This window comes from Balaenoptera borealis (assembly GCF_965194805.1).
Source record: "Balaenoptera borealis genome assembly, chromosome: 16".
Classification (NCBI taxonomy): domain Eukaryota; kingdom Metazoa; phylum Chordata; class Mammalia; order Artiodactyla; family Balaenopteridae; genus Balaenoptera; species Balaenoptera borealis.
In genome coordinates, this window is record NC_138872.1 from 24,484,825 (window position 1) to 24,500,029 (window position 15,205).

Sequence of the window (15,205 nt, forward strand, 5' to 3'; positions counted from 1 at the left end):
CATCTGAGCCTTCAGAGAGTCATAAATAATCTATTTGCCTCTATGTTGATGGCTGCTGACTCATCAGGGTGGTGGTTGCTGAAGCTTGGGTGGCTGCGGCGATGTCTTAAAATAAGACAGCAGTGAAGTCTGCCACATTCATTGACTCCTGCTTTCATGAACGATTTCTCTGTAGCAGGCAATGCTGTTTGATAGCATTTTACTCACAGTAGAACTTCTTTCAGAATTAGAAACCGTCTTCTCAAACCCTGCTGCTGTTTTATCAACTAAGTTTATATAATATTCTAAATCCTTTGTCATTTCAACAATCTTTTTTTATTGCAATATAGTTGATTTACAGTGTCGTGTTAGTTTCTGCTTTCCAGCAAAGTAATTCAGTTATATATATGTATACATTCTTTTTTATAGTCTTTTCCATTATGATTTATCACAGGGTATTGAATATAGTTCCCTGTGCTATACAGTAGGACCTTATTGTTTATCCATTCTATATATAATAGTTTGCAACTGCTAATCCCCAACTCCCGAACCATCCCTCTCCCACCGCCCCTCCCCCTTGATTGTTGATTGCATCAACAGTCTTCCCAGCATCTTTGCCAGGAGTAGATTCTATCTCAAGAAGCCCTTTCTTTGTTCATCCATACTCTTCATCTGTTAAAGTTTTGTCATAAGATTGCATCAATTCAGTCCCACCTTCAAGCTCCACTTCTAATTCTGTTTCTCTTCCTGTTTCCACCACATCTGCAGTTACTTCCTCCACTGAAGTCTTGAACCCCTCAAAGTCATCCATGAGGGTTGGAATGAGCTTTGTCCAAATTCCTGTTAATGTTGATACTTTGACCTCTTCCCATGAATCATGAATGTCCTTTACAGCATCTAGAACAGTGAATCCTTTCCAGAAGGTCCTTGTAGGGTTTTTACCCCCATCCTCCTTTCTTATGACTTTGGGGAGTTCTCATTTTACTAAATCATAAAATATACATTCTTAAAAACATGAATTTTATTATAACTAAATTATACCTCAAACCTAGTTTAAGCACATGCATACACTTACACTGACAAAAGCTAACGTTTGTTAAGCTCCTGTGTGTGGCAAACATTGAGCTAACTGCTTTACCTAGGAGTGATTTTGTTTAATCCTCCAAGCAGCCCTGTGAAATAGAGATTAGCATCCCCATTGCACAGCTTGGGAAACTGAGGGTCATACAGTTTCAGTAATGGATACCTGTGTGTGCTGAGGCACTAAGTAACTTTCATCTTTTAGTTTCCCATTTAGGGAATCTATTCTGGCAGGTTAGTTTTATCCTGTTGGTATCGATTACCTTCATGGACCTGTTTGTAAGCTGACTAATTGTAAGCTGACAAATTCCTATCTCCTTGTCCCCCTGCCTCACACACATTTTTCTCCAGTCAAATGCCCTAGGAAGGCCAAGGTGAACATAATTAAATTACAAGTGGATGAGAAAGATCTTAGTCCTTAGTGTTGTCTATCTTTAATTGAACTCCAGTACTGAATACTTTTATTTTTTTATTCCTTTAATTAATTTTTATTGGAGTATAGTTGATTTACAGTGTTGTGTTAGTTTCTGTTGTACAGCAAAGTGAATCAGTTACACATATATCCACTTTTCTTGTTTTAGATTCTTTTCCCATAAAGGTCATTACAGAGTATTGAGTAGAGTTCCCTGTGCTATACAGTAGGTTCTTATTAGTTATCTATTTTATATATACTAGTGTGTATATGTCAATCCCAAGCTTCCAGTTCATCCCTCCCCCCCATACCCTTGGTAACCATAAGTTTATTTTCTACATCTGTGACTCTATTTCTGTTTTGTAAATAAGTTCACTTGTACCATTTTTTTAGATTCCACATGTAAGCGATATCATATGATATTTGTCTTTCTCTGTCTGGCTTACTTCACTCAGTATGACAATCTCTAGGTCCATCCATGTCACTGCAAATGGCATTATTTCATTCTTTTGTGTGGCTGAGTAATACTCCATTGTATATAGGTACCACATCTTCTTTATCCATCCATCCATCGATGGACATTTAGGTTGCTTCCATGTCCTGGCTGTTGTAAATAGTACTGCAATGAACATTGGGGTGCATGTGTCTTTTCAAATTATGGTTTTCTCTGGATATATGCCCAGGAGTGGGATTGCTCTATTTTTAGTTTTTTAAGGAAATAGAGGTATGTGTAATAGTCAGCTTTGGCTGTCATAACAGGATAGCACAGACTGGGTGGCTTAAACAGCAGAAATTAGCTTCTCACAGTTTTGGAGGCTAGAGGTCCAACTTTAAAGTGCCATCAGCAGTGGTTTTTTGTGAGGCCTCTCTTCCTGGCTTGCAGATGGCCACCCTCTCACTGTGTCCTCATGTGGCCTTTTCTCTGTACGTGCACAAAGAGAGCTCTGGTGTCTCTTCCTCTTATATAAGGACACCAATTCCTATCAGATTAGGGCCCCAGTCTTACGACCTCATTTAATTACCGCTCTAAAGGCTCTGTCTCCAGATATAGTCATATTGTGGATTAAGGCTTCAACATATGAATTTCAGGGGGAACACAATTCAATCCATTTTAGTATGGAAAGCTGAAGTGTGTAGGATGTTGCCGAAAAGTTTTTGTTTTGTTTTTAATAAACTGCAGCTGTGAAATAGTTTTCTTGGCCAGCAAAATGATGTCTTATGCTATCTTCCTGGAACTTAGATAATAAAAATGTTAGAGAACTTTTTAGGCTTCTCAGAAAGTACCAGTTATCTCTTCTGTTGATTCAGATAAGAACACATGGATCCATCTGCAGGGAAAAAATCACTCAAAATGTTAGTCAGATGTAGAGGAAGCCACAGGCCTGGTAATTATCAATTTATAGGTGACACCAAGCTGATTTACACAGCATATGAGCTAATTGAGAATCATCTCAGAGAGCTGGAAAGCAGAGCCTAAACTGCAACAGGAAAATTTACAGGAGTGTTTGGGAAATACTAATGTTTTAACAGATAAGAGGAGAGAAGAGGTCTGCTTTTGCAGAAATTATTGGAAGTTGTGGGTGTTTTAGTTGTCAACCCGTTTAACGTTAACCAGCAGTGCATGTGGTAGCTACTGATAAAGCTGTGAGAAGTACAAAGACTGTACGATGCTGGGGTGCCAGTCCCCTGAGATTGTGTATAAGTTGGTGAATATAATGGGCCAGTGAGTTTTTCCTGGGGAGAGAATCCAAAACTTTCATCAGCTTTTCAAGAGATGAGTGACTAACAAAAGCTCAGGAATCTCTGGGGTGGAAGTCAGTCTCAGAACCCTGAATACTAGGGTAGGTTACATCTGAAGTGCTGTGTTTAGTGTGCAGGGTGTGAAGACTAGGTCTTAGGAACTGCCCTGTGAGGAACAGTTAGAGAAACTGGAGCTATTTACCTGGAGATAGGAGGTGTGACTAAAAATCCATCTTTTTGAAATTTTTCAAAATTAGAAATTTTTAGAAATCCAAACTCTTCATTTACTTTATTTTTTGGGGAAAAAATTATAGTTTTTGTTTGTTTGTTTTAAATTCACAAACTACAGAGGAACAGCAGGTGTACGGTAGAAAGTTTGTTCCCATCCCAGTGGTGACCTATTACCAGTTTCTCATTTGTTCCTCCAGGGATACTCTGTACGTGACCATTTTCGGGGGTGGAGGAGGGAAGAAGAGAAGACTGGCTCCTTTCTGTTTGTACTGATGGTGATGTAAGATAAGCACCATTCTGCCCCTGGCTCTTTTCACTTCGCTTTATCTTGCAAAGCATCCATTCCAGTACATACAGAATTATCTGATTCCTTTTTACAACTGGATAGTATTCTAGTATATGGGCGTAGCATAATTTATTTAACCAGTCCCCTGTTGATGGAAATTTGGTTTACCTCAAGTCTTTTTTCCTACAAATAACAGCCTTATGTATAGAGTTTAATGTGCTGGATATTTGCCTTTTAAACTTTGATAGATATTAACAGATTTACCTTCCATAGAAATTACTAGTTCATCTTTCCACCCTGTATACCCTTCCCAGTACAGGGCCTTTTTAAACTTCTTGATATTTGTCAAACTTGATAAGGAAAAAAATGGTATCTCAAAAAAAAAAAAAATCTATCTCAGTATATTTTTTTTTAAATTGAGGTGAAAGTCACATTAAAAAAAATTAACCATTTAATTCAGTGGTTTATAGTACATGTACAATTTGTGCAGCCACCATCTAGTTCCAAAACATTTTCATTACCCCAAAAGGAAACCCTGTACACATTCAGCAGTTATTCTCCATTACCCCCAACCCCTGGCAACCATCTGCTTTCTGTTGGTGGATTTATCTATTCTGGGTATTTCATATAAATGGAATTTTAAAAATGTGACCTTTTATATCTCATATCATACGTCTTTCACTTATCGTGATGTTTTTGAGGTTCATCAGTGCTGTTGCATGTCAGTATTTCATTCTTTTTTATGGCTGAATAATATTCTTTGTGTGTACATACCAATTTGTGAAACATTGATGGACATTTGGGTTATTTCCACCTTTTGACTGTTGTGAATAGTGCTGCTCTGAACACATGCATACACAGGTATTTGTTTGAGCACCTGTTTCACTTCTTTTGGATGTGAACTTAGGATGGAATTGCTAGGTCATATGGTAATTCTATGTTTAACTTTTTGAGGAAACGTTAATTTCAATGTAGTTGGGTTTTTTTTTTTAAGGTTTTTTTGATTTGGACCATTTTTAAAGTCTTTATTGAACTTGTTACAATATTGCTTCTGTATTATGTTTTGGTTTTTTGGCCATGAGGCATGTGGGATCCCAACTCCCCGACCAGGGATTGAACCCACAACCCCTGCATTGGAAGGCAAAGTCCCAACCACTGGACCACCAGGGAAGTCCCTCAGTGTAGTTTAATTCACCTTTTTTTTATTAATGCAGTCGTACATTATTTTATAGTCACTCTCTAATTTATAGAGAATGGAAAGGGGGCTAAGATGATTTGCCAAGCTCTGTGCTGGGACTAAATTCATATGACTTCATGTAATCCTCCTAACTACTTTGTTTTTATTTATTTTATTTTTAAAGAATTTTCTTGAATGTTGTATTCTTTTAAGGTTTACTTTAAAATTTTTTATTATGGGAAACTTCACACATATAAAAGCAGAGACATATATATGACAGTGTAATGATCCCCATTTACCTATTACCTACCTTCAACAGTTATCAACTGATGGTCTGTCTTTATCTCTACCCTCATTTACTCCTACCGTCCTCACTTTAGATTATTTTGAAGCATATCCCAGACATTATAAGATTTCACTTGCATATATTTCAGTGTTTCTATAAGATAATTACTCTTTAAACCATATTGTACACTCCCAAATTAATATCTTGATATTTTGAAATATCTAGTTATTTATTAATTTTTGATTAGATGATACATGTACATGATTCAGAAAATCTACAAATTCAAAAAGTTGTTCACTGAAAAGTATCCCTCCCACTGTATTCCCAGTGGCGTTATTCTCTTTGCCTTTGGCAAACCACTGTTTTCTATCCTTAAGAAGATTTAATGCATACACAATCAAATACGTACAGGCGTTAGCTTTATTTTAAAGAAGGTTAAATTTTGGAGCCAAGATTTGAACCTGGATTCCCTGCCTTCAAAGTTTTTTATGTTCTTTATGCTGACCAGAATTTCTGTCTTACTCATCATTGTCAGTAAAATGGGACTGGTGCAAATAGGAGCTGGGTAATTATTCAGTTTCTTTCTTTACCTTAAAAAAAGAAAAGAGTAAAGGCTTATCTTTTTTCTTCCTGCTAGTATGTGTGTGTTACAGGAAAATCAAACCATAGTTAAGTAGTTTTTTTTTTTTTTTTTAAAGGTAATTTTAAATTTATTTATTTATTTTTGGCTGTGTTGGGTTCTCGCTTCTGCGCGAGGGCTCCCCCCAGCCGCGGCAAGTGGGGGCCACTCTTCATCATGGTGCGCGGGCCTCTCACCATCGTGGCCTCTCTTGTTGCGGAGCACAGGCTCCAGACGCGCAGGCTCAGTAATTGTGGCTCACGGGCCCAGTTGCTCCACGGCATGTGGGATCTTCCCAGACCAGGGCTCGAACCCGTGTCCCCTGCATTGGCAGGCGGACTCTCAACCACTGCGCCACCAGGGAAGCCCAGTTAAGTAGTTTTAAAAGAAGCATTTATATGCTCTCCTACTCGGGAACAGCCACAGTAAGTACCTTGGTACATATCCTTCCGTTCTTTATCTGTGTATATGTATATTATGTGCATATTTTAAAGAAGAAAACTTTTAAAATTTTAAAGAAAATGGGCTTAAGCCAATACTGTTTAATAATTTACTTCCTGGGGCTTCCCTGGTGGCACAGTGGTTAAGAATCCGCCTGCCAGTGCAGGGGGCACAGATTCGATCCCTAGTCCAGGAAGATCCCACATGCCGCGGAGCAGCTAAGCCCGTGCGCCACAACTGCTGAGCCCGCGTGCCACAACTGCTGAATGAAACCTGCGCGCCTAGAGCCCATGCTCCACAACTACAACAAGAGAAGCCACCGCAATGAGAAGCCCGCGCACTGCAAGGAAAAGTAGCCCCTGCTCACCACAACTAGAGAGAGCCCACGCACAGCAACGAAGACCCAACGCAGCCAAAAAATAAATAAATAAAAAATAAATAAATTTTTATAAAAATCACTAAAATAATAATAATAAGTTACTTCCTTAACAAGTAAATTCAAACATCTTTCTGGAGTTGCTGTATAAAGATGTGTGTGTCATTGTTCTTAGTGTCTGTGTGTTGTATTCCACTGCATGGATGTATCATTTAATCAGTATGCTATTAATGAACATATAGTTATCTTTACCTTTTTGCTGTTATGGAAACCACACCAATGAACCTCTCTATACAGATATCTATGTATATATAATTAGTTATTTCTTTATGGTAAATCCCCAGAAATGGACCTCAGAGACACACAGATTTACGGCGTAAAGGTTATTCCAGTTTATATTCCCACCAGTAGATACGAGTCTGTTTCCCTGCACCTGCTAAAATTGAACTTGTTTTTATAACTTTATTACTATTTTACTTGGGTTGGCATTTCATTTTAAAGGGAAGCTCTGACTAACTGCTGTCAGATTAAGGTGAGAAGCTGGTTTGTTTCTTGAGTGCTTTAGAGCTGGTCCCTGTTTTGACATTTTCTCTTTTGTTCTTTCCTCGACAGCAGCCCTTCTCAGCATCCCTGGCTTTGTCGAGCGGCTTTGCAAGCTGGCAACTCGAAAGGTGTCAGAGTCAACGGGCACAGCCAGCTTCCTTCAGGAGTTGGAGGAGTGGTACACCTGGCTAGACAACGCTTTGGTGCTAGATGCCCTGATGCGAGTGGCTAATGAGGAATCTGAGCACAATCAAGGTACTCGGGATGGGTTTCCTGAGAGGTGGGGAGCGTTCCTGTGGGTTCCTAGAGCCATTCTTGACCTCTTTTCCAAGCAGAATAAGTTGAAATTTGCTCAAAGTAGAATTTCCCTCAGGGCAGTCCTGGATCATGATTGTTCAGACTTTTGATAGCCAGTGACAGAACCTCTTTGAGCTCCTTTAAAGCAGACCTGATTTCAGGGACAGGGGCTTTGTTGCAGAACCCAAGGAATTGACTGGAAACATTACCGGAGCATTTTTAGGAACCCAGAGGGTTCTTTCTCTGTTTCCACTTCTTCCTACACGTTTCTTTAGTCTTATCTTTCCTCCATTCTGACAAGTAGGCTGCCTAGTAAATGTGTGGACTCCTAGTCTCAGCTCCAGCTCCTTGGTGAAGTACTCTGGCCTGTTTTGGGTGAGGTGCTCAACCCAGAGCATTTGATTCTGGGGTCAAATTGTACAAACCCAGGAATTCCCACTGGAATCATGCAGATAAAAGTGAAGGGAGGAATTTCGTTCCTGGGACGGCAATGTGTGGAGCTCCGTGCACCTGCTTGGTCAGTGAAACTAAACAAAGCCTGTACACAACAGCAGCAACAACAAACATCCACATAAAGTCTGTGGAAGTTGTTCTCAGAGTGTACAACAAGTAGGGAAACATTTCTTCCAGAAAATCTACTAAAATTTAGTGAGAACATTGAGAGCCTATGACACTAGAATTTCTGCTTGATGCAGGTTCCACTCTGGACATGTGTGGCCTAAAAGGGCTCCCTCAGCTTCCAAACAAGGAATACAGAATCTCACTGGAAGGGGCAGGCTACCAGCTTTTCTCATCCCTTCCAGCTCCGAGTGGAAGAGGCTAAATTATTGATGAATATAGCCAAGAGGGCAGGGGCTCCTTTCTTTCTCCCTCCCCTCCCTCCCTCCCTCCCTCCATCCCTTTTCTCAACTTTCTTGAGATATAATCAACATGTAATATTGCGTAAGTTTGAATTGTACAATGTGTTGATTTTATACATTTATATATTGTAGAATGATTGCCACTGTAGCAATAGCTAACACCTCTATCCCATCACATAATTACCATTTCTTTTTTTCTGGTGAGAATATTTAAGATCTGTTCTCTTAGCAACATTCAATTATATGATATAGTATTATTGGCTATAATCACCATCCTATACACTGGATACCCAGAATTTGTTAATCTTATAACTGGAAGTTTGTGTTCTTTGACCGATAACTCCCCATTCCCTCCCCCCCCCCACCCCACCACTAGTAACCACCACTCTGTTTCTCTGAGCTTTTTTAGATTCTACATTAAATGATATCATACAGTATTTGTCTTTCTCTGACTTATTTGATTTAGCATAATGCCAGGGCCTCCTTCCCTCCACCCACCTCCATACTGTACTCATAGTACAGAAGCTCTACCCAGGCCCAGTAGGCCAAGAATTCTATGGCCCTTATCGCCCTTGCCCCAGCTCTCTTGTAGGACAGAGGTTCCACCATGTAGGCAGAGGCAAGCTGAGAAGGCTATAGAGGCTACCTATCCTGCTCAGAGTAATAGCACTGAGATTTTGCCAGGGGGAGAGGTAATAGGTAAGAACAGAATGTTGGGAAGTTTGAGCTCAAGGTCATTCTCAGAAACAGTGTAGATTTTGGTGGTACGAAAATAAAAGGAGCTCTTTTTAATTGAGAACAAAAAGCCAAACCATATGCCAGCTAGTTCACCAGAGAGAACCAAGGAAAGAGGTGGCTAAGAAGAACTTAAAGCTGAGGTCAAAACAAACCTCAGTCTCAAAAACTATCCCTGCCTGAATTTAATTGCATCAGACTTTGGAGCAATTTATGCCTCAAGGCATTGTCAAAAACAGTAGAGCATTCAGCCAGCAGTTAGTGGAGCCTGACAACTGTTTCATACTAGATGAGGCAGAAAGTTTAACAGAGATTTCAAGGAAAGAGCCAGACAAAGAGAGCCCTGCTAAAACACTGTCATCCAGGGACACATGCCCAAGGCTGCGCTCTCTGCCAAATGGCCTCATCAGTCCTCAGAGAAATAGACTTTACTGAAATAGGCTAGCCAGGGCATTAAACAAATAAACAAGAAAACAACCACAAGCCCTGAAAGAAGAAAGAGGGAAGAGTATCAAGAGTTGCTACAGTATTTACTGTAAATGTCCAGTTTTTAACAAAAATCGAGACAAGCAAAGAAACAGGAAAGTATAACCCAAACGTAGGAGAAAGCAGACAACAGAAATTGCCTGTGAGAGAGCCCACATACCAGAATTAACAAAGACTTCAAAGCAGCCATTATAAATATGGTCAAAGAACTAAAGGAAACTATCCTCAAAGAAGCAGTGATGACAGTGTGTCATCAAATAGAGAATATTAGTAATGAGATAAGAGATATAAAAAGCCAAATGGAAGTTCCAGAGATGAAAAATACAATAACTGGAATGAAAAGTTCACTGAGAGAGAGAAAGGAACAGAAAAAAATAGAAATAATAGCTGAAAACTTCCCAAATATGATTAATGTACACATCTGAGAAGTTCAAAGAACTGCAAGTAGAATAAACTCAAAGATTTACACCCATTCACATCATAATGAAAATGCTGACAGAGAAAATCTGGAAAGTAGCAAGGGAAAAATGACTCATGTTCAAGAGTATCCCAGTAAGATTATCAGCTTACTTCTCATCAGAAATGATAGAGGCCAGAAGGGAGTGGGATGACATATTCAGAGTGCTGGGAAAAAACTCAGCCAAGAATTACATCCAATAAAACCTTCTTTCAAAAATGAAGGTGAAATAAACAGCTTCCTAGATTTTAAACAAGAACTTAGGAAATTTACTACTAGCAGACCTGCCTTAGGAGAAATACTGGCTGAAAGCAAGTTACCTCGGCCAGTAATTCAAATTCACACAGCAAAAACACGAATAAAGACACAGACCTACTAGAGAATGGACTTGAGGATATGCGGAGGGGGTGGGGTGAGATGTGACAGGGTAAGAGAGTGTCATGGACATATATACACTACCAAATGTGGAATAGATAGCTAGTGGGAAGCAGCCACATAGCACAGGGAGATCAGCTCGGTGCTTTGTGACCACCTAGAGGGGTGGGATGGGGAGAGTGGGAGGGAGAGAGATGCAAGAGGGAAGAGATATGGGAACATATTGTATGTGTATAACTGATTCACTTTGTTATAAAGCAGAAGCTAACACACCATTGTAAGGCAATTATACTTCAATAAAGATGTTAAAAAAAAAAAAACACGGAGCATCAGTGAAGGTAATTGTATAATAATAAAAGACAATATATGTGCATATTTCTTCTCCTTAACTAATTTTAAAAGCAGTTGTATAAAACTATGTGTTTATAGTTGCATTGTTGAACCTATAACATGTAGAAATGTAATATATTTGACAATAACAGGTCCAAGAAAGTGGGTGGACCCAAAGTTGTATTGGAGTAAGGAAATTGGACAAGGTGGTAACTCGAATTGACAGGAATCAGTGAAGAAAATCAAAATGGTAAATAAGAGGGTCACTATAGCAGACTCTGTAAATATTTACTTGCTCTCCTTTCTTTTCTCAGCTGCTTTAATGGACATAAAATTTTATAAAGTAATAATTATAACAGTATTGTGTAACAATGTATACAATGTATTATACAGTATATTGTATTGTTCGGCTTTTAGCATATGTAGATGTAGTATGCATAATAATAATAGCACAAAAAGGGGGAAGAGGGAGCTCTGGGAGCCCTGGAATTAAGTTAATTTATATCTGAAAAAGAGTCTGTCAAGTTAAGATGTATATTGCAGGCAAGCCTTGTAGCAACTGCTAAGAAAGTAACTTTAGAAATATAGTGAGAAAGTCATTAAAGGAATTACAGTGTTATACTAGAAAATATTTACTTAATGCAAAAGAAAGTGTTAAAGGAAAACTAGAGGAATTTTAAAAAGTGAGCTATATAGAAGACAAAAAGTAAAAGGCAGAAGTAAATCCAACTTTGTCAATAATAACATTAAATGTGAATAGATTAAATAATTCATTCAAAAAACAGATTGTCATGTTGGATTTTTTAAAAAGATCCAATTATATACAGCCTACAGGATACACACTTTCTATTCAAAGGTAGAAATAGGTTGAAAGTAAATGACAGAAGAAGATGTATCATGCAAAGGACAACCATAAGAAAACTGTAGTGGCTGTACTAAGAGCGACTTTAAAACAAAAATGTTATCAGAGACTTTAAAAATAGATTTTATAATAATATAAAAGGGTGAATCTATCAAGAAGATATAACAGTGTGTATATCTAACAACAGAGCCAAAAATAAGTAAATGAAGCAAAACCAACAGATTCAAAGAGAGAAATAGGCAGTTCAACATGATAGTTGGAGACTTTAATAACCCATTTTCAATAGTGGACAACTATATAGAAGATCAGCAAGGAAATAGAAGACTTGAGCCACACTCTAAGCCAACTAGACTGAACTGATAGAACACTCCACCCAACAACTGTAGAGAACATATTCTTCTCAAGTACACATGGAATGTTCTCCAGGATGGACCATATGCTAGGCCTTAAAAAAAAAAAAGAACAACTCAGGAAAGTTAAAAGGATTAAAATTGTACGAAGTATGTACTCCAATCGCAAGGGAGAGATATTAGAAATTAATAGCAGAAAGAAATTTGGGAAATTCACAAATGTATGGAAATTAAGCAATACACTTGTAAATAACTGATGGTTCAAAGATAAAATCACAAAGGAAACTAGAAGATATTTTGAGATAAATGAAAATGAAAGCACAACATACCAAACTTATGGAATGCAGCTAAAGGATGCTTATAAATTTATAGCTGTAAATGCCTACGTTTAAAAAGAGCTCAAAAAATAACCTAACTTTCCGCCTTAAGTCATTGAAAAAAGAAGAGCAAACTATATTCCCAAAGCAAACAGATGAGAAGAAATAATAGGATTGGATTGGAAGTTAATGAAATAGAGAATAGAAAAACAATAGAGAAAATCCAAAACCAAATTTCAAAACCAAAAGTTGGTTCTTTGAAAAGGTCAACAAAATTGACAAACCTTTAGCTACACTGACCAAGCAAAAAAGAGACAAGATTCAAATTACTAAAATCAGGAATGAAAGAGGGTATATTATAATCAACCTTACAAAGATTTTTAAAAAGGACTCTAAGAGAATACTATAAACAACTGTATGCCAATAAATTAGATAACCTAGATGAAATGGAAAAATTATAAGAAAGATACAAACTCCTGCAACTGACTCAAGAAGAAATAGAAAATCTGAACAGACCTATAACAAGAGATTGAATTAGTGATGAAAAACTACCCCAAAGACAAACCCTGGCCCAAAAGGCTTCACTGGTTAATTCTACCAACCATTTGAAGAAGTAACACCAGTACATCAGACTCTTTCATAAAATAGAAGAGGAAAGAACTTTTCTTAACTCATTCTATGAAGCCATATTACCCAGATATCAAAACAAGACCAAGGGCTTCCCTGGTGGCGCAGTGGTTGGGAGTCTGCCTGCCGGTGCAGGGGACACGGGTTCGAGCCCTGGTCTGGGAAGATCCCGCATGCCGCGGAGCAGCTGGGCCCGTGAGCCACAATTGCTGAGCCTGCGCGTCTGGAGCCTGTGCTCCGCAGCGGGAGAGGCCGCGATGGTGAGAGGCCCGCGCACTGCGATGAGGAGTGGTCCCCACTTGCCACAACTAGAGAAAGCCCTCGCACAGAGACAAAGACCCAACACAGCCATAAATAAATAAATAAATAAATATTAAAAAAAAAAAAAAAGACCAAATGAAAAGAAGACATCACAAGGAAATTACAGACTAATGTGTCTTACAAATATAGATGCAAAACCGCTCAACAAAATACTAGCAAACAAAATACAGCAGCAAAAACAGATTATATACCTGATCAAGTGTAGATACATAACTAAGTGGGATTTATGCAAGGTTGGCTCAGTATATGAAAATCAATTTAATATAGCATATCAATAGAACAAAGGACAAAAACTACATGATTATTTCAATAGATGCAAAAAAAACATTTGACAAACTCCATCTTCATGATAAGAACATTCAAACTAGGAATAGAAGGGAATTCCTCAACCTGTTAAAAAAGCATCTACAAAAAACCCACAACCAACATTATACTTAACAGCTGAAGACTGAAAGCTTTTCCCTCACTAGGATCAGAGCAAGACAAAGATATCTGCTCTTACTACTTGTATTCAACATTGTACTGGAGGTTCTGGCTAGGTAGTTAGGCAAGAAAAAGAAATAAAAGGCATCCACATTAGGAAGAAGTAAAACTATCTTTAGTCACAGATGACGTGATCTTTTATATAGAAAAACCTAAGGATGCACTAAAACACCGCTAAACCAATAAACAAGTTCATTCAACACAGTTTCAGGATGGAAGATCAGTATACAAAAATCAGTTGTATTTCTATACAGTAGCAATGAACAGACCAAAAATGAAATTAAAACAATTTCATTTAAAGGAGCATCAAAAAAGAATAAAATACTTAGTGATAAATGTAGCAAAGAAATATGAAACTTACACTCTGAATTCAAGGTGTAAAACATCATTGTTACTGAAAGAAAGAAAACCTAAATGAATGTAAAGACAGCTTATGTTCATGAATCAGAAGAGTCAGTATTGTTAAAGTAGCAATATTTCACACCTTGATCTACAGATCTATCTACAGATTCAGCATGGTCCCTATCACAATCCCCACTGGCTTTTTTTACAGAAATGGACTAGCTGGTCCTAAAATTCATTTGGAAATGCAAGGGGCCCAAAATAGCCAGGACAATCTTGAAGAAGAAGAACAAACATGGAGGACTTACATTTCCTAATTTTTCAACTTAGTACAAAGCTGTAGTAATCAAGACAGTGTGCTACTGGCATAAAGAGAGACATATACAGTGAAATAGAATCGAGAGTTCAGAAATAAACGCTCACTTATGTGGTTGGTTGATTTTCAACAAGAGTGCCAAGACCATTCAGTTGGGGAAACAATAGTCTTTTCAACAAATGGTACTGGGACCATTAGCTCTCCACATGCAAAAGAATGAAGTTGGAACCCCCTACCTCACATCATATATAAAAATGAACTCAAAAGGATCAAAGACCTAAATGTAAGAGCTAATCCTGTAAAACGCTTAGAAGAAAACAGGGATAAACCTTTATGACTTTGGATTTGGTGGTGGTTTCTTAGATGACACTAAAGCAGAGGCAGCCAAATGAAAAATAGGTAAATTGGACTTCATTAAAATTAAAACCTTTTGTGCTTCAAAAAACACCATCAAGAAAGTGAAAAGCCAGAATGGGAGAACATTTTTGGAGGGTGGAGAACATTTTTGCCAACCATATATCTAATAAGGGACTTGTATCTAGGAGATATAAAGAACTCCTACAGCTCCATAATGAAAAGACAACCCATTTCAAATTATGGGCAAAAGATCTGAATAGATTTTCTCCAGAGAAGATACAAGAATAGCCAGCAAGCACATGAAAACATGCTCAGCATCATTAGCCATCAGGGAAGTGCAAATCCAACTCACAATCAGATACCACTCCACACCCACTAGGATGATTATCATCAAAAAGACAGATAACATGGGGCTTCCCTGGTGGCGCAGTGGTTAAGAATCCGCCTGCCAATGTAGGGGAAAAGGGTTCGAGCCCTGGCCCGGGAAGATCCCACATGCCGCAGAGCAGCTAAGCCCGTG

At 38.3% G+C, this 15,205-nt stretch overlaps 1 protein-coding gene across 1 annotated transcript in view; it reads left to right on the forward strand.

The window, feature by feature from the left end:
- The window catches only part of TRPC4AP (transient receptor potential cation channel subfamily C member 4 associated protein), a 74,503-nt gene that overhangs the window by 42,292 nt on the left and 17,006 nt on the right, over window positions 1–15,205 (forward strand). Inside the window, exon 7 of the mRNA XM_082362342.1 lies at window positions 7,185–7,425. Coding sequence (XP_082218468.1) covers window positions 7,185–7,425 — 241 coding nt within the window. The remainder of the gene's footprint in view (window positions 1–7,184; window positions 7,426–15,205) is intronic.